This window comes from Physcomitrium patens, chromosome 3 (assembly GCF_059467195.1).
Source record: "Physcomitrium patens ecotype Gransden chromosome 3, ASM5946719v1, whole genome shotgun sequence".
Lineage (NCBI taxonomy): Eukaryota > Viridiplantae > Streptophyta > Bryopsida > Funariales > Funariaceae > Physcomitrium > Physcomitrium patens.
In genome coordinates, this window is record NC_143412.1 from 22,700,841 (window position 1) to 22,724,308 (window position 23,468).

General features: G+C 38.7%; 2 protein-coding genes and 1 long non-coding RNA gene across 4 annotated transcripts; 2 read left to right on the forward strand and 1 right to left on the reverse strand.

The window, feature by feature from the left end:
* The first annotated feature begins 500 nt into the window (after positions 1 to 500).
* On the forward strand, positions 501 to 5,786 carry LOC112280536 (uncharacterized). Of its 2 annotated transcripts, none has more exons than XM_090249265.1 (10): positions 501 to 683; positions 1,041 to 1,739; positions 2,386 to 2,462; positions 2,738 to 2,966; positions 3,422 to 3,576; positions 3,725 to 3,770; positions 4,003 to 4,094; positions 4,392 to 4,488; positions 4,618 to 4,674; positions 4,835 to 5,786. In XM_090249265.1, exons 2-10 carry the CDS (start codon positions 1,575 to 1,577, stop codon positions 5,429 to 5,431), a joined length of 1,515 nt encoding a protein of 504 aa, XP_090105391.1. In that variant the 5' UTR covers positions 501 to 683; positions 1,041 to 1,574; the 3' UTR covers positions 5,432 to 5,786. The 2 variants fall into 2 exon arrangements, with proteins under 2 accessions (XP_090105391.1, XP_024371902.1); XM_024516134.3 differs by having other exon boundaries at positions 4,895 to 5,786.
* Positions 5,787 to 7,198: 1,412 nt separating this feature from the next.
* LOC149989595 (uncharacterized) lies at positions 7,199 to 8,402 on the forward strand. Its single transcript, XR_016502309.1, has 2 exons — positions 7,199 to 7,398; positions 7,720 to 8,402. It is a non-coding gene; the product is annotated as an uncharacterized LOC149989595 (long non-coding RNA).
* A 10,048-nt stretch (positions 8,403 to 18,450) lies between these two features.
* LOC112280564 (F-box/kelch-repeat protein At5g15710) lies at positions 18,451 to 21,775 on the reverse strand. The gene is made up of 2 exons (XM_024516189.3): positions 19,813 to 21,775; positions 18,451 to 19,384 (listed from the first exon to the last, which is right to left on the reverse strand). Exons 1-2 carry the CDS (start codon positions 20,651 to 20,653, stop codon positions 18,831 to 18,833), a joined length of 1,395 nt encoding a protein of 464 aa, XP_024371957.1. The 5' UTR covers positions 20,654 to 21,775; the 3' UTR covers positions 18,451 to 18,830.
* Between the last annotated feature and the right edge of the window lie 1,693 nt (positions 21,776 to 23,468).

A 23,468-nucleotide genomic window follows, 5' to 3' on the forward strand; every position in this document is an offset into this window, starting at 1 on the left:
AAGTTGTATTATCCCCCCACTGAAGCTTTTGATCATACTGCAATCATGTAGCCACAAATTCCTATAAACCTAGACTAATTCAATGTAATATTGTGGGGCCAGTGCTGATGAGTGAATCTCTGTTGATTAGGTCTAATAGTTGACGCTCAAGTCCCACAGTTTACGCTGCTGAATCCCGACCAAGTACACAGTATTATTTTTCACTAATCATGCGAACAGCTTGTTACAGAATTAGAATGAGTTGGGAACCCTAAATGGTGTGAGTGTTTTGTCCAACTGGTAAAACAATCCTCGGAGACTTATTACGATGAATTTTACTGTGAGGACTCTTTTGACGTAGATTTCGTCAGGAAGGGGATTATGTTTATCATGGGGGAGAAAGACGTTGCGCTGGAGGGGATTACTGTTGAGGATGTAATTATGGTTTGTTGTTGTCTGCGGGGGGGGGGGGGGGGGGGGGATGGTGACCAGAACTTGCTGTTGAATCTGGGGGGAGGGGGGTGATCCGAGAAGTTGAGAGCGGTGGTGTAGTAAATGCTATACAAATGTGGTCGTGTCTCGTCATTACTCGCTGCAGCTACTTGTGTTGGAAGGTGACCGAGCTTCAATGTCGAGCTCCTTGTCTTGAAAATTGAAGTTCAGTGATGTGCGATAGTTGTATTTGTACATAGGCAGAGTTTCAGGTAATCAAGTGCTCGCTTTCGTTGTCTCATCAGCTCATGTGTGCAGATACTCCTTCAATTTGGAGTACTGGAAGTGTTGAAGCATTGTTGGATGTTTCATTCTTACTTTGTTATGATAGGTTTCGGTGGGTTAATCGAAACCTGAGATGTCCGAGAGAAGGGCGTGACTCTTCTTCAGGACTGATTGCGTTTGAATTCCGCGAGGGGGTTTTTTCTTGTGGGATGAATTGATTAGTTTTGACGGATGAGAGGAAGAGAAAGAACGAGAGGAAGATGAAGAGAAAGAGGGGAAACGAGGTGTTAGTTTGGAAACCTTTGAGTTGTTCATGACTTTGACACTGTTCTGGGTTTCTGCAGGGCGGAAGAGGATTGCGTTTTGAGCAGAAGGCAACTTCCTTTTTCGATATTCGAATGACCTGACTCTGTTCTATTCGACACACCTCTTGACAGGGCTCCTGTCAAATTTGTAATACTGCGTGGTAAAGGTGTTCTGGGAGGCGCGTGCGAGGGCGGAATACCCTTTGCGAGAAGGTCATCCCGGGTTGGGCGTTTAACCATGGAGACAACAACAGTCGATTGTGGTTCCAAGCTGAGAAACTTATCTTGGACTATCTGAATGGCGACATTCTAATCGGGGCTCGGCTAACTTGTTGCTAGTTTTTATGGGCAATTGGAAGTCAGCTCCACAACGATCTTTCTTTTTGGAGGAAGAAACGCACCACCATCTTTGTACCTGGGACGTCTTTGTTGTACAGAACGATACGAAAATGTGTAGTGAAACCTTGTAGGATGAATCGCTAGCCGAACCACTGGCGTGCAGACCGCAGAATTTAATTTCTTGCGAGAGTGGGGAGGCTGAGGTGGTGGGGCTATCCGTAGGCCTCGCAAACGATGGGCTCCACCATCGAGCAAGTGCAGAAACCTATGATCGCCAGCCCCAGCGCATGGGAGGAGTCGTACAGGCAGCTGCCTTGTCTCTTCTTTGGGCTCTTGGTCACGTGGATGGTACTAGTGTGTGTGTGGACTCTGAACACTTGGACCAAGCGGCAATGGCAGGTACGATTTCGAAAGTACATATGGAATTTTGAAGCTAAGAAAGTACCCATTTACATGTATTGTAATGTAGCGAAAGAATTGAAGTGTGCTAAGTTTGTCTTGTCACAATGAGAATGGATCCCCTATCTCACGAGGAGAGCGCGCTAGTGGTTTTCATTTTATTTTTACTTGTTAGAAGCTTTCGGGTAGTTATGAAGCGAGAAAATAGAATGGATAGGAGAGATTGTAGAACGGGAAGGCTAAGCATATTGCTGCGAAGAAGGGATGGCAGGCTGTAGCATTTTGGTGCCGCTTTCTTTAGGAATTTGTGATCGTGTTCCAGAGGAAATATTTCGTCTACTGTGTCGTTTACTTCCAACCTAGCAGTGAATTTAAAGATTTTAATCATTTGGAAGTCGTTAATAATCAACTAATAGTTAATGATTGGTATATTAACAGTAAAGATGTATCCCTCAGCGGCGCGTTTCGGAAATTTGCAATTGAAAAGATGTAATTCATCTGGTCTGAACTTGTGATATAGTCCATTTGATTATGAACGAGTACCAAAATATTCGTACAACGCCAGAGAGGTGTGGAGTCTTGTCCATTTTCTATCTTGGACGCATTCGACGGAGAATTGACAAGACGGTGACTGTTGGAATTGCAGACTAGTAATTTGCAATGGGTATTGACAATTGTCCCAATGCTCAAGGCGATTGTCCTGGGCCTCTCCTTCATATTCTGGTACCTTTCCTTCGACACTAAGCTAGCCAGGACATTTTGCAAATTCAGTGTTTATTGAATAACCGCATTTGGTAGCACTGGACAGATTGGTACCATCGATGTGATTTTCAGCTCCCAAGCTCTGCTAAAATGCATCTGAACTTGTACACATTTTACATTGATCATTACTTTATTGGTTGTCTTCATCGAACCTGTGATTGTGTGACATTTTAGAGAACTGTTGCTTAAAATCTGTACTCTACTCTATCTTTCCTAACTCGTAAGTTGTTCTGTAGGTATTCGTGCCTGAACTTGAGCACTTGCTCATTCTGGGTAGCCTTTGGAGTTTTTGTAACACGAATTTTCTTCGAGACTGCGTGCTTTGTTGCCTTCCTCCTGATCGCCCATGGCTACTGTACTATGCACGAGCAGCTTACTATCACTGAACGCCGTAGCATCGCCGGCCTTGCCTCGCTCTTGTACTTGACCCTCACTGGTTACAAAGCAGCTGTTCCTCAATTTGGTGTGAGTATCTTCTTCTTCTAAATTTGCCTGCGCTATCTTGTTGTTATTGGACGTAAAAGAAATAGAAAGAAATTTTGGGCATAGATTTTTTCCATGACTACGATGAACTTATAGCGCTCTAAAGAACTAGTGCTTGGAAAATTGTTGAAAGAATTCAAGCAAGGTGAGGGGGCCCTCTTTGTGTTAAATGCTCGATGTTGTTCTGGTTGGGTTCATCATATCAGGCGTACTGTAGAGTTTATGATAAGGTTCTTTTAAACTTGGCAGATTAATCGTAGGAATTGCGAACGGGGGCTGTGTCTTTTAGATATTCCTGCCTTGCGAAAGACAACCAACATTAATTTGTCAGGGACTACTCCTGTGTATTTGCGCAGAACAGTATTTTCTGGCGTGCCATTTGTGAGACAGTTTCTATTTAGGCAAACAGTTAACTCACTTGTTCTTTGCCCATGCAGGTGTTGGTGGTGTTAATTTATGGGCTACTTCTTTACGTCATTGTTGTACACGTTGCTCGGAACCTGTCAGCACTGAGAGCACAGCTACAGCAGATTCAGGAGGAGGGCATTCACATGTTGCATTCAGCTGTTTACACCAAGTACACTATGTTCAAGTAATTCTTCGAATAACCATCTAGTTTTCATATTCAAGGAAACTCAAGTCATCATTCTATTGCGTTGATTGTAAGTCTCGACCTACTGCTCTGATGTCTAGAGTATGATAGATCTGGTCTCAAGTGTTCCTTCTTACTTTTGTTGCAGAAATTTTCAGCGTGCAATGCTGATAATGGCTGTTGCTGAAATTTTGGTGAGCGGTTGAACTCTCTGATGATCTTTTATTTGATTTTTGATTTTAGTTTTTTCTTAATCCTACAAAGAATCATCAGCATTTTGAGGGTTACGATTCGGAAACACTAGCTATAATTGCACAGCCTAGTCTATGTTAAAACATGCTGCCCCTCTTCTCAGCCTAGGCTTCTTTGGTGGAACTCTTGCGTTAGGAATGATATCTAACTTCTAGGCTACTTCATCGTGGGCAGATGTATGGACTGGCTGATGGTATAGGCAAGGAATATTGGGTGCGCCTGCTTCTCCGAGAGTTTGTAGAGATTGGAATCTTCTTCTACATTGGGTGAGTACTTATAACAGTTGCATCCTATTTGTTGAGTGAAAACCTCGATAAGGAATCCACTTGCGTGCTGAAGTGTAAGTAAAGCAGTCTACATGCCTAATTAGGAATTCGTGTGGCAAAGTTACTGATTATTTTGCCAAAATAACCAGGATTATTCATTTTGCACATTCCACTTGACTGTCATGATTCTCTCCTGTCATCTTCCCGCTATCTTCCTTCCTTGTCTCTTTCTATTTTTATAATTGAATGGCAGGAAATGTTATCGGGATGTTTACGTCTTGCAAAAACTGTCTGCAGATGGACCTTCAGATCCAGAGAGCTGACCCCATTTTTCACCGTTATTCCAACTCTGCATCCCTCTGGTCAACGTATCTTGCCACCAATTTACTGTGTGGTATGGTACTTGTTCCTCTCAATTTGCTGCATACTTGAAACGTTTCTTGATTTTGTAAGTACTCTTGAACCCCTCCAGTATAGTGGGCGGTGAACAGTCGTCTGAAGCCGTAGTTATGTCCTTTGGCAGGAAATTAATGAAAAGCAGTTTAATAACTTGGATCACAAAGAATGGCACATTGGAGTGGTGAGTTCCTCTCTTTCTTTGCCGGGTTGCATCCTGATTGAAAACTTCTGATTCTAAGAAACCTGATTTAAATTTTTTATTATGACTCACGATTCAATGACAAACAAATTCATCGGATTGAAACGTGGTTAACTATACAACTTTCACCTGTAAACACCAGGAAGAACCGATATGCCCAATATTCTTAGCAACTTCTGACAGCTATTGTTGCATCCTTCAGCCAGCCTCGATCTCTGAAAACGGAGGTACCCACAAGCCAATGTTGGTGATAGTGCAGAATCCAGGAATGTCTGATTTTGCCTCCAGTGATGACCTCGTCAAGAAACCAAATAAGCTAGAGGACACTTTCCACATGCGCCCCAACTTTCAACGGGTAGCATGTCACACCCAGCCGTCAGTAACGTCCTCCAAGGGGCCCGGCCTATTTTCATCCATGATTGATTACGAACGGCTGCAGCTTCGACAACGAAGTTGTGGAGATCTCTCCTCAAGTATTGAATCTGGTAGCAGGAGAGACAATCAATTTCCTAGCTCTTGTGAGCAGAGTGTAAAAGAGGGAAGCCGATTTCCTGATGGTAAAGACGTCAAGAATCCTATAGTATTTGTTAGCGATGTAGTGGTGGACCTGAAAGGATTGAAAGGCTATTCACTTCTTCAGTGCGAATCTCCTTGTGGTGATTACCGAACGTTGCACTCTAGGTCAACCTCAATTCTGACCTCGCAAGAGCTCGCTCCTCTCCAATCCAGCATTGTTTGATCCAATTTCCATTACACCCTCGTTTTGTTCTTGCAACCAGCTACCTTCTCAAAGTTGGGTTGCTCGTGGAGGAACTGTGAGTCTTGAACCTATTACCGATCATTCCGATGGGCATGCCATCTTCTCAATGACTAGGAGAAACAAGTAGTTGTATGATGTACATATATAGAGTAGATCAGCTTTCCTCAAGGATGAGGTCGACGCGGGGAATTATTTAGGTATAATTCTTGGTGATATTGTAATGTGAAAACCTCGTGCTGGATCTGGTCATCCTAAACCATTAATAGTTGTACCATATCCATGTATACAAAGTATGCTTTGGACAAGAATTCCAGTTTACGAGTACTTGACTGACCATTTCTTGTCCTGGTTCTGTTGTAAATTTGACTGTCGAAGGAAGATTTGTGTAATGATTGGCTCTCGTATGGTACAATGGGTTTGCTGGCTCACTCTACAATAGTTCTCTGGCACTAAGACAACTGATCACTGTGGGAACTTAGTTGGTTACCACTAACAAATGCAACTTCTTACAGTATCTGAGGCAGTCTGGTCAAAATCCCAGTTTCGAACTTCTTAGGGAGCTGTAAGACGACAATATCGCTTCTCCACTGTTCCGATCTCTCCGCAGTCCCGGCAAGTAAGAAAGTATGTCTCGGCCTGTACAGTAATTGCAAATGACTTCACATGAAGATTCGAGACAAAGATGATCGGTCCGATTCACATTTCGCAGAAGTGATAAGCCAGTTAGCAGCTGTAGCTACTCGGTTCTATCTCGATATGCCGAAGTTGATTGACACTGACCATGTCATATTTGTTGCGGACATCAGACATCTGAGATGAAACCCAGTTCTACAAAGCAGATTTGATTACATAAATGGATGCTTCCATCACAAAGACTACATGATGCTCATTGGTACGTCTGGAATGGGACTTCAATCAATTCTTACCCTATCTTGTATTCTACAGTAACGCATTCTGATGCCCCTTGATCAGAGTTTCCTTGCATAACACTTAGCCATCAGCATCCATCCGTTTGATACGCTGTGAGCAGTTTGCATCTATTACTTGATTTCTTCTCGTGACAAGACTTGTTCCCAACATGCGCTCCGGATAAAAACACAAGTAAGCGTTATGAGCACGAAACAGGTGAAAGTCAAGGGTCGGATTCTGATTGCTTTGATTTTGGTTTCAGTTCAGTGGAGAAATTACCAAGTGAAGCAAAACTGCAACCAGGATTATCTGCAACTAATAATGTAATCACATGCCTCACACCTACAAGATCTTATATGTTTAATTCTATCAGAGACCGAAACCTGCATCAAGAAGCAATAAAAGCACCAAAAAAACACATGCGATTCACGAAAAATGATAATGAAAGAAGCAAAACCTTGTAGTCCACCCGCACTGGTAAAATTTACATAACAGAAAGATCATGCATCTTCAGCTACAGTTGCTTGAACGTCTTTTAATTATTCAATGTCAAACAACACCGCCCGCAGAGAAATAAAATTAGTATCCCATGGACCCTCACGATTATGATATTATTCGCCCATTTTAATCTACAGGCATTAAGATTCACAAGGGTAGCAGGCACATCACAATCAACGTACAATTGTTCACACTGAAGTATCCTAATCCGTATCCCTGAGCAGTCACAACACTAGCCCGAATTTACCAGTAGAAGCCCTGTCCTTGTCGCTTCCTTAAAAAGACACGGGCAAAAATATCTATCTATATATCTATCAATGTGTGTGTGTGTGTGTGCGTATATGTATATATATATACCCACATATATATGCCCCTCTCTTCAAAGTATCTCGACAATCCTTGTGGCGGTCCTTACCTGGAGCGTTCGTCAGAAGTGTAGAACAATGTAGTCAAGATCCAGCAGATTCTCTCACGCTCTCAGAGTTCGCGTTAATCAACATACTCTGCTCTTGAGTGTCATGGTCCATATCTTCTAACTTGTACCTACAGTATCCCTTGCTCAAATTAATTTGATGCTGTGGCGAATCCATCTTCTTTTGCAATTGAGCCTACCGTTGCATGCAGTTTGGTCAGTTTTTAATATCAGATCCACTCTAGGGAAGTTCAGTTCTGAGACTGAAAGTAGAACACTCTTCAAATTAGACATCGACTGGTTTACAAGCAATTGACGAACTAGACTTTGATTTACATGAAACAGGAAGGAGATCAAGTTGCCCCAGATTCTTACCATGGCAATGTTGAGTTCTAAGGTGACTAACCTCATCTTCGCTGTTGTGGTCCTGGTATCCTCACTCCTGCAGGTAATGCTTACAGTAGAAGGAGCATATGTAAGTATTGGAAATGGTTTAAAACCTGTTTCTGAGCTCAAGGTCCATTGCAGAAAATCCAACCAAGATTTGGGGGTTCGCGTAGTTCACTCTGAGCAGCAATACTCTGTTAATATTGCCAAGGAGTACCTAGGATCTTATTTGTGCGTCTTTGAGGCAGCTGGCAAGCGAACTGCGACATTTGATGTGTTGAACTCTCGTTGCAATTGCAACAGTTATTATGGGTGCCAATGGGTAGCTAAGAGTGAAGGGTTCTACTGTAACTATGATTTCATTCGAAGATGGGGCTGAGCAGCAGATCCAGCAACATTACAACCCTCACCATGCCCAGTGTACAACAAGCTCACGGGCAGAAAGTTGTAACAGATAAACCTCCTGTCAGATTAGACTGCTCGTGGTTGTGAGCATAGTTTCCTGAGATAATAATAATACTTGAGGGTAATAATGGTTTCGTGTCGAAACCATAGATGTAGGCATTTGCAGTGGACATACTTGTGAATTGTCCCTTCGAATTGAGTTCTCTGGGAGGCGAAACACCCGTTGATTGCTGCGAGCTGTTCCAGAGGATTTCGTCCATTCTTTGCACTAAGTACATACTGAAGCTTCTGTCTTTGGACATATAATTTACCATAATCTTTTTCCTGAACCTTCAACAATTCGCAGACAACAGTGTGATAGTGTCGACAAATAGTGCAATGTTAGATTTGTGAATTTCGCCTATTTCCTTTTCTTCTCATTTTTATGTGCAAGCAAGAAAGTGCACCCTTTGCTCGTTCCTGTTGAGAGGAGATATTAATAACCATGATACTCGACCAGAGTCCTCTCATCCTCATCCTGAAGAGCAAGTATCCAACCGTGACTCCTTCGACTATCATGAACAGATAGGCCTTTTGTACTAATTCCTCGAGACATGTACCACCCCTCCAACCAAAAGAACTTCTCCCAAGTATTTAAAGTAACTTCACGAATGCTTTTTGTATTGCAACACTACTGTAAGCACATTTTCCACTGGAAATCGCTGTGAAGGGTTGCTTTCGTATTCTACAACGCCATGGTTTTAAATGTCTGCCCGGTTTCAAGACGCAATGAAATCCTCTAGTTGTTTTCGAAAGTGCACCATCTGAGAATTGCATTATCTCTGATAGGATACGTCGAAGGCGGCAGCCGCCAAGGTAGAGATGCAAACGGTTTATCTGAATGTTACATTTAACGTTAAACACAAGAAAGCTAAACGTCAACGGCATAAGAAGCCTGTACACAAGGTCCTGGGCTCAAGTGCTGCGATTCCGCATGAGAGACTGTTTTAAATCTCTTGTATTTGAGAGAAACCTCACTAGAAATTGAGGAATCATTATCTCGCGGCTGGTGCGTCTGGAGCTAGGTAATCCCCCTGCATTTGTCATTGTGTGACAGCATGACAATGTCTTTCATGCTGGGCCGATTCTTCAGCAGGTTATAGACGCATGTGAGGGAAACTTTCCTTCGATGCAGCTGCGAAACGGAGTAACTGTAATGGCTAATACGCATGTCAATCATGCTGAGATCCACTTAACGCTTGGTGGATTCTGGTTGAGAGAAACTTTTGCACCAATTCACCATACCAATTCCTTCTTAGGTTCGAACGGAAACAAATTTTTGCACGAAGCCACCAGGGCAACTCCTTTCTGAGTTGCGTTCTAGCCAGCAATGAGCACCACCGGAACCACGCCTCCGCTGAATGCGCCAACCTTGTCGCACCACACGGCACTTACGAGGCACGCCGGATCGACACAACAATTGCTACCGCGCACAGGAGCGGACATTGTCAAAGAAAATGGTTCTAGGGAAGCACCTGGAAAGCACGTGGCATTGCAAGTCCTCGTCAAGCAAGATGTTTCTCAGCGCGAGGATCCTATGCACGAGAGTCAAACAGACTCTCAACAAGGCTTTGAAAATGCTCTAAAACCACGTGCAACCTCAAGCACGCATGTCATCGCATGGCATGGTATCGCAAGCGAGCGAGCGAGCGATGGAGCAATCCAACTCTCTCTCTATCGTTTCAAACATACGGTGAATTGCAAACCATGGTGCAGTGCAAGCATGGTGCCTCTCCTCTCCACATGCCCTTCTTCTTCTTCTCCTTCTCCTTCACACAGTAGCAACACAGTATCCCCCCTAAACCCTTAACCCTCGTCGCTGCAATTGTGGAAGTCATGGAGCAACACTTTCTTGCTACTCATGAACCATTTCACCAAAATAACACGAAAATATGCACACAATTAATTTCTTAATTTCTTCATTGTAGAAAAAAAATATTATATTTAAAAAAGTTTGTACAGCTCCAAAATAGTCCAACAATTTTACTACTTTTGCTCATTATATTTTATGATCACTTATAATATTTAGTTTTATATTACAATCATTAAGGTTTGTAATATTTTTGATTTAAAATTTAGTCATTTCAATTATTAGCTCAATTTCAATTATCCACAGTATGTTTTTGATAATTAAGAATGTAGAACTAAATTTATCTTTAAATCTAGCATCATCCAAGTATTTTTTTTTTTATAAAATTTGGCTGTTCTTTTTGAATACAAGAAAATTAATGTTATCATTTTTAGCATTATTTTTTGTGTTACATGTTGCTAAAATATTGTGTAGTATTACAAGTCTATCTTGCTAATAATTATTTTTTTAGTAAGCCACAAAATACAACCAATTTATTAAATAATATTATTATTATAGTTGTTATAGTTTCAACCTTAGTTAAGATTAATCTACTACTTACAATGTGCTTTCTAAACTTTGATAATTTAATAATAGAATTTAAAAAACATAATAAAAAAATTATTTAGAATTTAAAGAGAATACTATAAGTTTAATGTAAGTTGATTGATTGAATTTTTTATTTAGAACATTCTATAAGTATATACATAAATATTGGTGTCATGACCCAAATTTGATTAATGATAAGTTTTGGCTAAATTACTTATAATGATATTTTTTTTTTCTATTCTACAATTTGTTAGTTGTAAAAATTTTATAATAATAATATTATATTTAAAATATTAAATAAATATATATATAATATTTATATATATAAGATATATAAATATATTTAATCAATAATATATCTATAAATGATCTTTGCAACCTAAAGGTATTTTCTTTATTCTATGCTCAAGTTTTAACCATCTCATAAGCATATTGTCAACAACATGAACTAAGAGATGATACATAAACCAATGAAATCCATGTCAAAGAAAGAGTAACAAAATAGAAATAAGGAAGTAAGTATATTGTAAGAAATTGGAATCGCTTATTGCCAAAAGTTAAGAAAATTTGAGACTCTTGAAACTGACTAGAAGCAAGAAAGGAGTTAACAAGAGTGAAAAAGGCTTCACTCTTCTCTCTATATATACTATCTAACTAGGGGCTACGTGGCGATGTTCTATAGGACCTCCATTATGTAATGACTTTGTAGGATACATGCCTTGATTTATAAGGGAAGTTTTTCTACGTGTGGGCCACATAATTAGCTTGGTCTTCAAGCTAACAACATGTGTGGCACATGGCCAACTTGTTTACCATGTTTCTAAACCAAAAAGTCAATTAAAGACACCTATGAAGCCAAAACAGTGTCTATAAAGCTTCTATAGAAGATATTATAGAATTAACTTATTTTTACCTACTTCTACTTACTTCTACTTATTTATATAAGTAATTATTGGCTTACATGCGTATGTCCGTTATATTATCCTCCCCTTCTAGGGACAAGTTCCACAAGGAGTGGTCATCATATGTTGAAGAAATCTATAATGCGACGAATTGTATTCACCACATACTCGGATCTTTGTTTTCTTTAAAGATCGTTGATAGGGCCTCTCAACCATCGATAGTGTCCCATAGCAGGGTAGGAAGACCACCTTATTATTTGATCATTGTTGAGGCCTTCATAACTTCTTTCAAATAATATATTTGAAACTCCATTAAGAGTTGTTCCTACCTCTAATAAAATTACCAAACATTGGGAGTCTCTTCCAAGGTTGTAATACCAGATGCATTGTATCTCGCCATCTATTTGAAGAAACATATGTCATTCTTGAGGATCTTCATCTTGATTGCATCGTCTTAAAGATTATTGGTTCTCCATCTCCTTAGTGTCACAACTACAAAGAAGCTACAAACAAGGATTGAAAATAGAATGTTATCTTGCCTAGATCTTGTTTTTTTTATAAGCAAGATTTTCATCTTGATTTTGATGGATGTCATCGATGAAAAGCCTCCACTGCCTTTGCTGTATTTGTAAGATTTTTTAGTGGCTCTCATGTGTGTTCACTAATATCATATCGATGCCAATGGACAAGATATTCTAATTTATTTTGATACTGCCTTGAACCTAGGACTTCTTCCACTTTGAACTCTTTATTATTGTCTACTTTTATAGAAGGAGGTGGAGCTTATCTTCTTTTTGGTATATCCACTGTCTTGTATGGTTCAAGAAGAGATACATGGAATACTAGATGGATTTTCATTGACTCTAGTAGGTGTAAATAATATACAACTAGATCGATTTGTGCAGAAATAAAAAATGGTTGAAGCCTTCGATAGTCCAACTTATCACAAGGACAAGTGGTCTTGATATTGTGATGAAGTAACTATACCTTGTCACCCATGTGGAATGATGGTTGTTCCTTTCGATAGACATTCACATTGATCTTTTGATTTTCTTGAGCTTCTTTTAACTATACCTTCATTATTGCATGTAGCTCTAACAAATGATTTGCCAAATCTTCCACTACAGGATTATTAGATTTTGAAAAGTCAAAAGTATCAAGTTATGGATGATAACCATAATTGGTAAAGAAATGTGTTTGTTTTGTAGAAGAATATACAGTGTTATTATAAGCAAACTCTACTAATGGCAAAAGAGTTGTCCAATCATCTTGTCGGTAGTTGATGGTATATCTTAAATATTGCTCCAAAATTTGATTAACACACTCCGTTTGTCCATCAGTTTGAACATGGAATATCGAAGATAGTTTTATATCTATTTTTAGAATCTTGAAAAGAATCTGCTAAAATCTTGATACAAATTGATTTCTCCTATCTGATATAATATCTTTGGATAATCCATGATAGCGATAGATATTATCAAGAAAGAGCTTAGCTATTTCTTCTCCTGTGATAGATTTTGTATATGGTATAAAATATGCCATCTTGGTAAAACGGTCTACTATCACAAATATAGAATCATAAAAACTTGAGATTAGAAGATCTGTGATGAAATCCATAGAACACAAGACCATGGTTGTTTTAGAATAGGTAATAGTTGGAGAAGTCTGTGAGATTGATGACAAGGAATTTTTGATCTTGAACAAATGTCGTATGACTGAACAAAGTCTTTCACACCCTTTCACATTTGTAGCCACTAGAAATCTCTGGATATAAGTTCTAAAGTCTTGTTGTATCCAAAATATCCTAATGCTGGAAAGTCATGACATGCTTGAAGAATATATAATTGTGTTTCTCCTTTTGGAATATATAATCGAACTTTGGAATAAAGTAGGTTGTTTTTAAACTCAAATTTAAAAGCATCTTGAGGCTTAGAAGAAGGATTGTTGATATTGTGAACAAGAGGATCAGAAGACATACTTAATTAGATTTATTTCACAAGGGTTGAATCAACAGTCAATGTTGATTTCATTACTCGAAGATGAAAATGCTCTAGCTTCAAGAAAATTATTTTTTGTTGATCAAAAGATGCATCTCCTTCTTTTGGTGTAAGATAAGAATGTCTAGAAAGGGCGTTTAAGAAACCTTATTATTTTTCAGGTCGATATGTGATTTTGAAATCAAATCTTGATAAATACATGCTCCAACCGGCTTGGCAACGATTCAAAACACGTACTAATATGAAGTACTCGAAATTCTTGTCATTCATATATATGGTGACTAAATTGGAAGTACCTTTTAGATAATGACGCCATTCTTAAAATGAATCCATGATTGCAAGAAGTTCTTTGTCGTGGATTTCATAGTTAATCTTGGTTGCTAAAAGTTTTTTAGAATAAAAAGCTACTGGGTGAAGTTTATCATCTATTTCCATTTGTGATAATACAACACCCAAAGCAAAATTTGATGCATCTATTTCTATAAAAAAATACCTTAAAAAAGTCGATGCAATATAAGATTGGTACAAAATTAAAGGTCAACTTTAAAGTTTCAAAAGATACTTCAGCTTCTTTTCTCCACTCAAGTTTATTTTTGCAACTCAAACATGTAAGTGGGGTTGCAACTCGAGAGAAGTCTTTGATGAAGATCTAATAATAGTTAGTAAAGTCCAAAAAGCATTGGACATTTCTTATCGTTTTTGGAATCTTCCAATCTATAATCGTTTGAACTTTCTTAAGATCCATCATAAGTCCATCATTTGAAATGATGTATCTTAAGAAGTCGACTTGAATAGTGTGGAATACATACTTTTTTATCTTGGCAAAGAGTCTCATATCTCTTAATTTTTGTAATACACAATGAACATGAAGTTTATATTCATCTGTATTCTTAGAATAGATCAAGATGTCGTCTAAATAACAAACAACAGAATCGTCTAAAAACTCTTGAAAAACATCATTCATTAGATGTTAAAAAGCTGTCAATGCATTTATAAGTCCAAAAGGCATGATGTTATATTCAAAATGCCCATACCTAGTTCGAAACGCAGTCTTCCATTCATCTTTTTTTTTAATATGTACTAGATTGTATGCTTCCCATAGATCTATTTTTGTGTAGATCTTAGCTTGATTCAGTTGATCGAGAAATCTGGATATCAAAGGTAGAGGATATCTATTCTTAATGGTGATCTTGTTAAGTCCTCAATAATTAACACATATCCGCAATAATCCATCTTTCTTCCTTACAAATAAGATGGGAGCTTCTGCTTGTGATTTAGAATGACATATGAAATTTTTGGCCAGATTTTTTTTAATATATTCCTTGAATTCAACCAATTCATTTTGTGGTAAACTATAGATTGGTTCAAATGGCGGTTGTGCTCCTTCTTGAAGGTCAATTGAGCAGTCATAGGGACAATGTTCTAGAAGAGTATCCACATTCTTCTTTTCAAATACATCTTGAAATTCTTGATATTAGCTCAGAATACTACTTGAAGTCTTGCCATCATTAGAAATAGGTGTGGCATAAATGATACAAGCTGACCCTTCTTTTGCAACATGTAAGAAAGCTCTTACACCTACATACATATGTTTAATTACACTAGACTTATGACTTTCTATTAGATTAATTTTACTCTTAATTATACTTTTAGAGAAGTCAAGGATAGGAAAAATTCAATCTATACAAGGATTATACTTTTTTAACCATGATAAACCTAAAATGACTGGATTAGAAGAAAATCTAATTATATTAAAGATTACGCAACTACTATAACCATTTATTACTACATCTATAGGAAGTATTTCATGAGTAACATTTCTAGAAGACAATGAATGACCATCTATAACTTCTATATGAACAAGTTTGGTTTTTTGTACTAACGATATTTTATGACTTTTAACAAATTCTATGTCTAAGAAACAAGCTAAGGCTCTTGAATCTATCAAGGTGGAGGCTTTATTATTATTAGGTCCTAAACACACATCTATTATAAAATAAAGAGAGGATTTTGAGGAGAGGATAGGACCTTCATTAGAAATTGTACAAGATTCTAGCTACACAGTCCCTATTGTAGCTAGACAAATTCATTTTTTAACACATTGTCTTCTTTGTCAGATGTACTCATCATTTTGTGATTTTGTCCCTTCTTTGGATAATGTTGAGCAGTGTATTTAGGTTCTCCATAATATAAGTACAATCCTTCTTGGCAGTGATGACTCTTTTCTTGCTTGATAAGAGGTTTAAAACATATTATATCAATTTGCATATCTTCTAATTCTAAATGTATGTGTTGAGGTGATGTTGATATTGCCATAGAATTGTAGTAATATTGAAGCCCATTTGTGCAACCTTCAAATCGAAATTCAAAAAATTGATTGTCATATTTCACAGCAAAGTGAACTGCTTGACTCAATGTTTGAGGATCAAGTAAGTTGAACATCAATTTCTTTACCTCATATTATAATCCATAGAGAAATTGGCTAATAAGTGCAGCATCAACCCACTCGATATCAGTTGTAAGTTATCGAAACTGTAAAGCATATAATATTATAGATCGATTATCTTGTCGCAAAATACGGATCTTGTTGGTTGCAACATGAATTGCATCATGTTTTCCACATGTAGATCGAAATTCCACCAAAAATGCCTCCAAATTACCCAATATTGGATCTCATCGTTTAAGAAAAGATGAAAACCATGATAATGCTGAATTTGGAAGAAGTGTATCAATGAATCTAACTTGTGATGATGGAATTATATAGCTTTGAGGATGAAGTTCAATCACAAGTTGTACTTGATTGATAAATCCTCAAAATTTGAATCTTGTACTATCAAACTTCTCGGACAAAGCAACTCTTGGTTCTCTAATACTTGAAAAATGTTCCACTGTGGGTGAAAGGACATGATTTGGTGCAGATGTTGAAGCAGCTCTAATCATCTTTATATCCTCACTTCCTACCATTCTTATTGATTCTTATGGTGGTAAGCTAAGTTGATGCATCGCAAGCATCAACTCCCTCAATTGCTCTTGCATTTGTGCCATTGTACTCTTCATTTCAACAAGCTCTGCTATAATGATACTCAGAAAAATATCTAATACCACTCAAGATAAGTAGAAGAAAATAACTTGATGACAAAGAAAATACTAAGAACAATATCAGTTTAGAAGAGGGTAATCTGCAACTTTTAATATACTTATGTCTTATTATGAAAAAAAAATAATCGACTTTTAATCAAGACAAGACAAAGCTCTAATATTGTAAGTGTACTCTTATCAATCTGTCAAAGACATGAACTAAAAGATGATACATAAACCAATGAAATCCATGTCAAAGAAAGAGTAACAAAATAGAAATAAGGAAGTAAGTATATTATAAGAAACTGGAATCACTTATTACCAAAAGTTAAGAAAACTTGAGACTCTTGAAACTAGACTAGAAGCAAGAAAGGAGTTGACAAGAATAAAGAAGGCTTCATTCTTGTCTCTATATATACTATCTAATTAGGGGCTATGTGGCGATGTTCTGTAGGACTTCCATTATGTGTTGACTTTGTAGGACACATGCCTTGATTTTAAATAATATAAATCTATTTTTCTAAATTTAGAAAGATCATTTATGCACTTAATTCTAATAGTAATTTTTTGAAGTTCTTTCATTTTTATAAAAAATTATAAATTTTTGAAAGTAATCCATAAATTAAAAAAAATTTATACAACTCTTTGTATTTATTGTACTTTTTGTTCTATTATTGCAATGAGTTTCTTGTGTTGAAGATTTATTCCTTCATTACCTATAAATTTTCCTGCAAACTTGGTTTTATTCATAAAGAAGATGCTCATTTTAAAAATAAAAACAAATCATTCTTCTTTAGTTTGAAAAAAAATTGTGAATAAATTTTATTATATTTTTATTTGTTTTTAGAAAAGATCAAATTTATTATATTAATATTATATACATCTACAAATTTAACACTTTGTTAATGGAAGATTATAGAATTAAAAGTAATAAAGGTAATATGCATTTTATAAAGACATTACAAATCAGTAAATCAGTAAATCTATAGAATCTAAACCTAATTTTGTAGGTCACATTTTTAAAGTCCTCATTTAATAGTTGTGATTTCTTTTTGCACACGATGAAGTCTTCTTTAACAATTTCTCTTACAACTTTATTTGCTTGTTCATATTTTTGCTTAAAAGTGACTTTTCTTTTTTATTTATTTTGCTAAGAAGTCCCAACTTCTTTAAAAACTATAAATCAATAAAAAAAAAATTGTGGCTCTTGTGTCAATAGTATAAAAATTTAAAACCTTTAAGTTGATTTTTTATAAACCAATTTTGCTAAAGAAAATTTATTGTAAATTTTAGAGTATTAAAAATAGCTTAGAATTTTTCACTTCAAATTAATTTTACACTTTGATGTTTATCTTTTAAAAAGATTTTGGCTCTTTTTTGTATTTGTTTGTCGTGTTGTCTTTGTTTTTAGCAAAAATTACAAATACCACCATTGTGCCTTAGTTTTGACTTTTTTTTTTTTCTTTCAACATCATGTTTTAAATTTAAATTTAATTTATTTTAATTTATTTTTAAACTTGGCGTTTGTGGTTAGAATCTCTTCTTATCTTATGGTCTTTTTTTCTTTTGATTAAATATTTGTTTTAATTACATTTAAGATGAAGCTGCGGTTGCCCCGTAGCATGGACTTTTAGCCTGGACTGCGACAGGCGATGGTTGGATCAATGCATGTAGCCGAAGTAGGAGAAGCAGCCATTTGGATATTCAACCTGTCTTGGAAGCGCAGAACCACTTTGATCGCCACTTAAAACTCATAACATTCAGAATTTGCATGAATTGCAGGTAATAATTGGCTCATTTTCGTTGAATTATAAACCATTTGTTGTATTTCGCGCGGTTACATATTCAGATGATCGTTTTTATTTATTTATTTATTTTTTTGTGTACTCCGTCAGTGGCAGTTTTGTCTCTTCACAACGTTTCAACACGACTGATTGCGGTCTGCGAAACTAGTGTACTTCCGAAGACCGATCTAGAGAATGAAAATTGTAGAATACGGGTTTCTGAGAAGTTTACATCGATCAAATGTGACTGGACGGCGCTCACTGCTGTTCCAATGATACATTGATTAAAGATAAACCTTAAAACCAGCCGTGATGCTCCGCAGCTGCTGCTAATTAATCGATTCTCTAAACTACCGTTTTCATCTCACAGAGATATACTGTTTACCTGTACAAAATTGATAGGTAGCTTGTAATTACAATTGGTGTCTAATTTCCTTCCCCCCGATTTTAACTGTTGTTTCTTCGCGGTAAGCTAAAGGCGGTTCAACTATGAACACAAATCAGCTAAATAATTTTCGAGGAATTCCTTAAATCCTAATGAAATTGTCTGTACAAAAGAGAAGATGACCTCAAATCATGGTGTCCCATCTTAGATCAATGACACACCCCTGCAAAGTCTGGGAATACTCCACCTTCGGTACAATGCCATTGCGAATGCAACGCCATGCAGGAGGACTCTGTGAGAAATCGCACAGGACGACGAACCCCTGGCCTTCATTCGCTTGGAAGATGTACACAATGTCCCCATGTCCGGCGCCCTGAAGCTCGTACTTCAGATACGAGGATGGATCGACGTAAGCTGACATGCAAATCTTGGGGCACATCTGATCAAAGAGCGTGTCCGGCATTAGGGTTACGAGTTTCCAGGCCTTTTTCTGGTCGAGCTCCCAGATTCCAATACCTGCGACTACAGAATGAAAACGATCTTCTCGAAATCCAATCAGAAGGAGTCGCCCGTTGGACTCAACCAGATAGGGGGGGAGAACGTCTGCGAGGTATGCTCGCCCCTTCCATATACGCTTGAGAGAGGGGTACCCGGTGAAGACGAGGTTGGGTGGTAGGGGAACTCTCAGAGGTCGCCACCTCGCGGTCTTAGTGTCATAAGCCATGAATGTATGATATTCTGTCAAAAAAATTATTCAAAGCTTGTTAGACTTGCAAAAATTTATCCTCTCTATCGACAATCTCCCTACATACTGGCACTAGATCACCGTCTACTACGAGAAACGTAGAAGTCGAAAAGATGTGTCCCTAAAGACGGGGTTCGATCCAGCACAATGGATTAAGAGAAGAGATAATCTACGTCTTTTTTCCTATCTCAGGTTTGTGGCCCCTCTCTATCTCTGAAGAATTACGAGTGCACATGGCCTGCAATGATTCTTTAAAGAAGAAATGACCGACTATTCATTTTGGATAGCCTCCAGGGGTAGCAAGTGAAGTCGGGATGTTGTCAAGTTCATTTGTTAGTTGTGCGACAGTATCTGTGTGTTTTGGGCATGCTTAAAATCGAATTAAGGAATAGGCGGGGCACAACGAGGTTGAAAATTTTACCTCGGTTGGGATCGAAAGACAGCATTCGAGTGAAACGCATGTGGTACACCACCCCATCGCAAAACGCCGTGGAGGTGCGAATCTCATCACAGACATGGCTCTGTAGATTGTTGAACTTCTCGCAAGTGGTGCGCCAGCATTCAGTTCGGGAATCATAAACCTCTGTAGTTAGCACTTGCTGGTCATACTCGAGACCGCCAGCAACAACCAATCTGTAGCCAGAACCCTCCGCGAACATGCTGACGACGGGCCTCTGTCTGCGCTTGAGCAACGGAGGAAGCTTCTTCCATGATCTAGTTATGGGATTGAAGACCCCAAACCGGATGAAATGGCTCTTCAGCGCACTAATTTTGTACACCATCAGACCGGAAGCTGCTCCACATAGCGACAGTCCTCCTATTTTTTGCACGGTAGCGAAGTGAGGGATAGTGGTAAAGGTTTGCCAGTCGTTTCGCAGAGGGTCGAATGCGTGCAGCTTGTGAGGGTTTCCTGGACCACCGTTCTCAAATAAAAACAGCCACGAACGAGGGTTTTCATGAACAGAACCGTCACCCATCACCCGCCCCGAGTAAATCTCTCTGTCCCAGCTCTTGCTCACGAGTCTAGTGTGAATGAGCGATGACAGAGGCAAGCGTGCGAGAATTCTTGCCACGAGTTCGGGTTGCAAGTTGCTCCAAATCTGAGAATCTAGCACCGGGGAAGAGGATTCTAAAATTCTATTTGTGTGAAACTCGGAACATCCTGCAAAGTTTGTCATGTCAGAACGGTACAAGCTCCAAAAGTTAAGCTTGCCCGTCGACGAGCTCAAGAGGATCTGCCTGTTTTGCACTAAAGTCCCCATAACGACTGGAAATTTTGGCAATATCCTCAAATCGCAATCAACACCTCTGGGGCAGCAGACACGGTGATCAAAATTCGGCGGCCTCACTTCTAGAGATAAGTCTACCCAACAACTTCAAGTACTTTATAATCTACTGACGACTCTATACAAAATTATTACATCTACTGCTGTGAGTTCTCCAATTTCGCATTCTCGTCTTGAATCGAACCTGTTCGATGACGCTCCATCACTGGGCGCAAACTAGGGCGAAAAACTCTTTAAAAAAAATCGAAGCTTACGATTTCAATGAAAAATTGCACTGATTTTCTCGAACCGGGCTGCTTGCACACAGGACTAGTTCAGTACAATCCTAAGTTGTGGAGGCCAAATGAATCGTATCTAATCGCACAGTCTCGTGATAGAACTAATCCTCGAAGCGCCGCGTCACCGAACGAAACCCCTCATCACCCGACTCTAAAACTCCGTATTCGACTGATTGATCAACTACTAGGCATCAATCTGAAGTAGCTCCTAGAATGGAGCACAAGAGCAAGGGAAGAAGCCAGAGAGGAATACGACAATGAGGAAGCCTTGCAAGCTCTTATTCCAGTTGATGTTAACCCCCGCAGCGGATGAAACTTTTGGTGAAACAACATCTGCACACCTGGCAAGGCTGAACGATTCCTCTAGCAATGCTACATCTCCCCCACCTCCTTCATCACTACAAATTAGGAAGCCTTCAGACTCAGTAGGTTAGGTCTCCGCTCCTCTGCAAGCTCATGGTCTCCCCACTGCGAACTGGACATCGAGATAAAGCCATCTTGTACCCACTGCACGAGCAAGCCTTCCCCATCAGGGACGCAGGACACATCAGGTAGTGTGCAGATGACCGATTCGCTGCAGTTCCAGTGCCCTTGCCCTATCTTCGACAAATTGGGTGCACTGGGAATGGCCCACTAAAGCTCTTCCACCCAAACGTAGAGTTGCAGGTGAACACAATCTGATCACAGGCATCGTGAAGAATCATTTTCAAAGGGTTTCAAGGGAACCTTGACGACCGTGGAAAGCGCATAGTCAAGTCCACTCCTCAAGAATTCTTGGATATGCTTCTGGAGGTCAATGCAGGGAATTGAAAGACATTTGCGCACATGACAACAGTGTGTGTTTTGCTTTCCTGAATCGACTAGATGGCATGTCGCTATGTGTTCGCCATGTGCTCTCTTAAGATTATTTTTTTCAAAGCTTTGAATGTTTTGTTTTCCTTTTTTACTTTTTTATTTATAGAAATCTCTTGTAATTTTGTTCGATGAGTACAGTCTAACAGTATAGTAGTCTTTGAATTGTAGAATAGACATTTATATCAGTTTAGAGATAATTTCATTCTTTTTTTTTTACAGAAAAATCAATTGAAAACACATCTTTAGCACAAACAATTAGACTGACGAAAAAAAGTTGAATTACGGATCAAGATACTAATCCAGCTAAATTTCCAAATATCCATTGGATGTTCTGTTTTTCCTTTTTTTTCTTTTTTCTTTCACCAATTTTATTAATTTGTCTATATAAATTAGGTTTCAAAATATAGAATTTCCTGAACTCTGTCCATCTAAATCTAATCCTTCTATCCAAAAAAATAAAAGATACTCCAAACACAGAAATACGCTTTGAATGCACATCACTCACAAGTATTTGAAAATGAAAACTAAAGATTTTGCCTCCTCATAAAAACCTCAACAAGGTACTTGTTAGCTATGGTGATTATTAGCTTTTGAGTGAGTGGACACGAAGATTTCACAAAGAAATTAAACTTGGTCCTGGTCAAAGAGAGGCAGGGTGAGGAGGCCAGCCGCAGCAGGGGATGTGAGCAAGTTTTCTTTTTTAAGAAGTCAAAGACAAGCTGCAATGATTACTTTGGCGAAAAAAACAGCATACAATGGCCCTTTTCCACAAGAAACAATTGCAACATGCGGTGTGATTAACAGATCACAATCCCTTGCATTCTTGATTGCCGGAGTATCTTGGAAGAAGAAGAAGAAAAAAGCCCCTTTCGAGACTCCTCTACTCTCTTCTTCACCAACTGGTCACCTCTATTCCGCCTTAGTCATTGTCTGTGGCCTTAAAGAAGCTACAAAATTTCCTGAAGTTTAGGTGGTTTACTGTAAAACTAGAAAAGCTGGATGAATCGTTGACCAGAGGCAATCGTTCAGATCAACCCTACGATGGGCCGATAGACTGTATATCCAAAGCGGCTACAGTTCGGAAGCATGACTTGAAATCGTGAATAACGCTCGGTTTTGGATATCAGTCGAGCTTTCGGCGGTGATTCTAGGCAAGAGATTTACTTCGGGTTATTTGTTTAGTTGTGCAGAGAGTAAGAAACTTCCTCAGCCAAGCTTGCAAGTGTCTGTCTCGTTTGCCTTTGAAGCGTGAGTGCATCTGCTCTTTCCAAATCCCACGCGTGCGACATGAGATTGGTAATCCACGCCGTCGTGCTTACATTGACTGCTTTCGTGAGAGCGAAGTCGCCTTCCGGCCTCCGCACCACTTGTGATGCATGTTCCTGCGACGACCTCGGCGTCGCAACCCCATCCAGCTTCAAATGGTGGATGATCTGCAACAGCTGGAAGGAAGGAATGTGAACGAATGAGTCATTGTCCAGGTTTCTAGGCAACCTCGAGAATCTCATCGTCTTGAGAAGAAGTTGTGGCTTTGACATTGTCTGGATTGACACGCGACTGTTTTCTAACCAGACATATCAACTTTCACAGAATCATGTAGGATCCACCCCATGGAATTGAAAGCCGCTTTGAAAGACACCTGGCTGTGACCCGGGGTA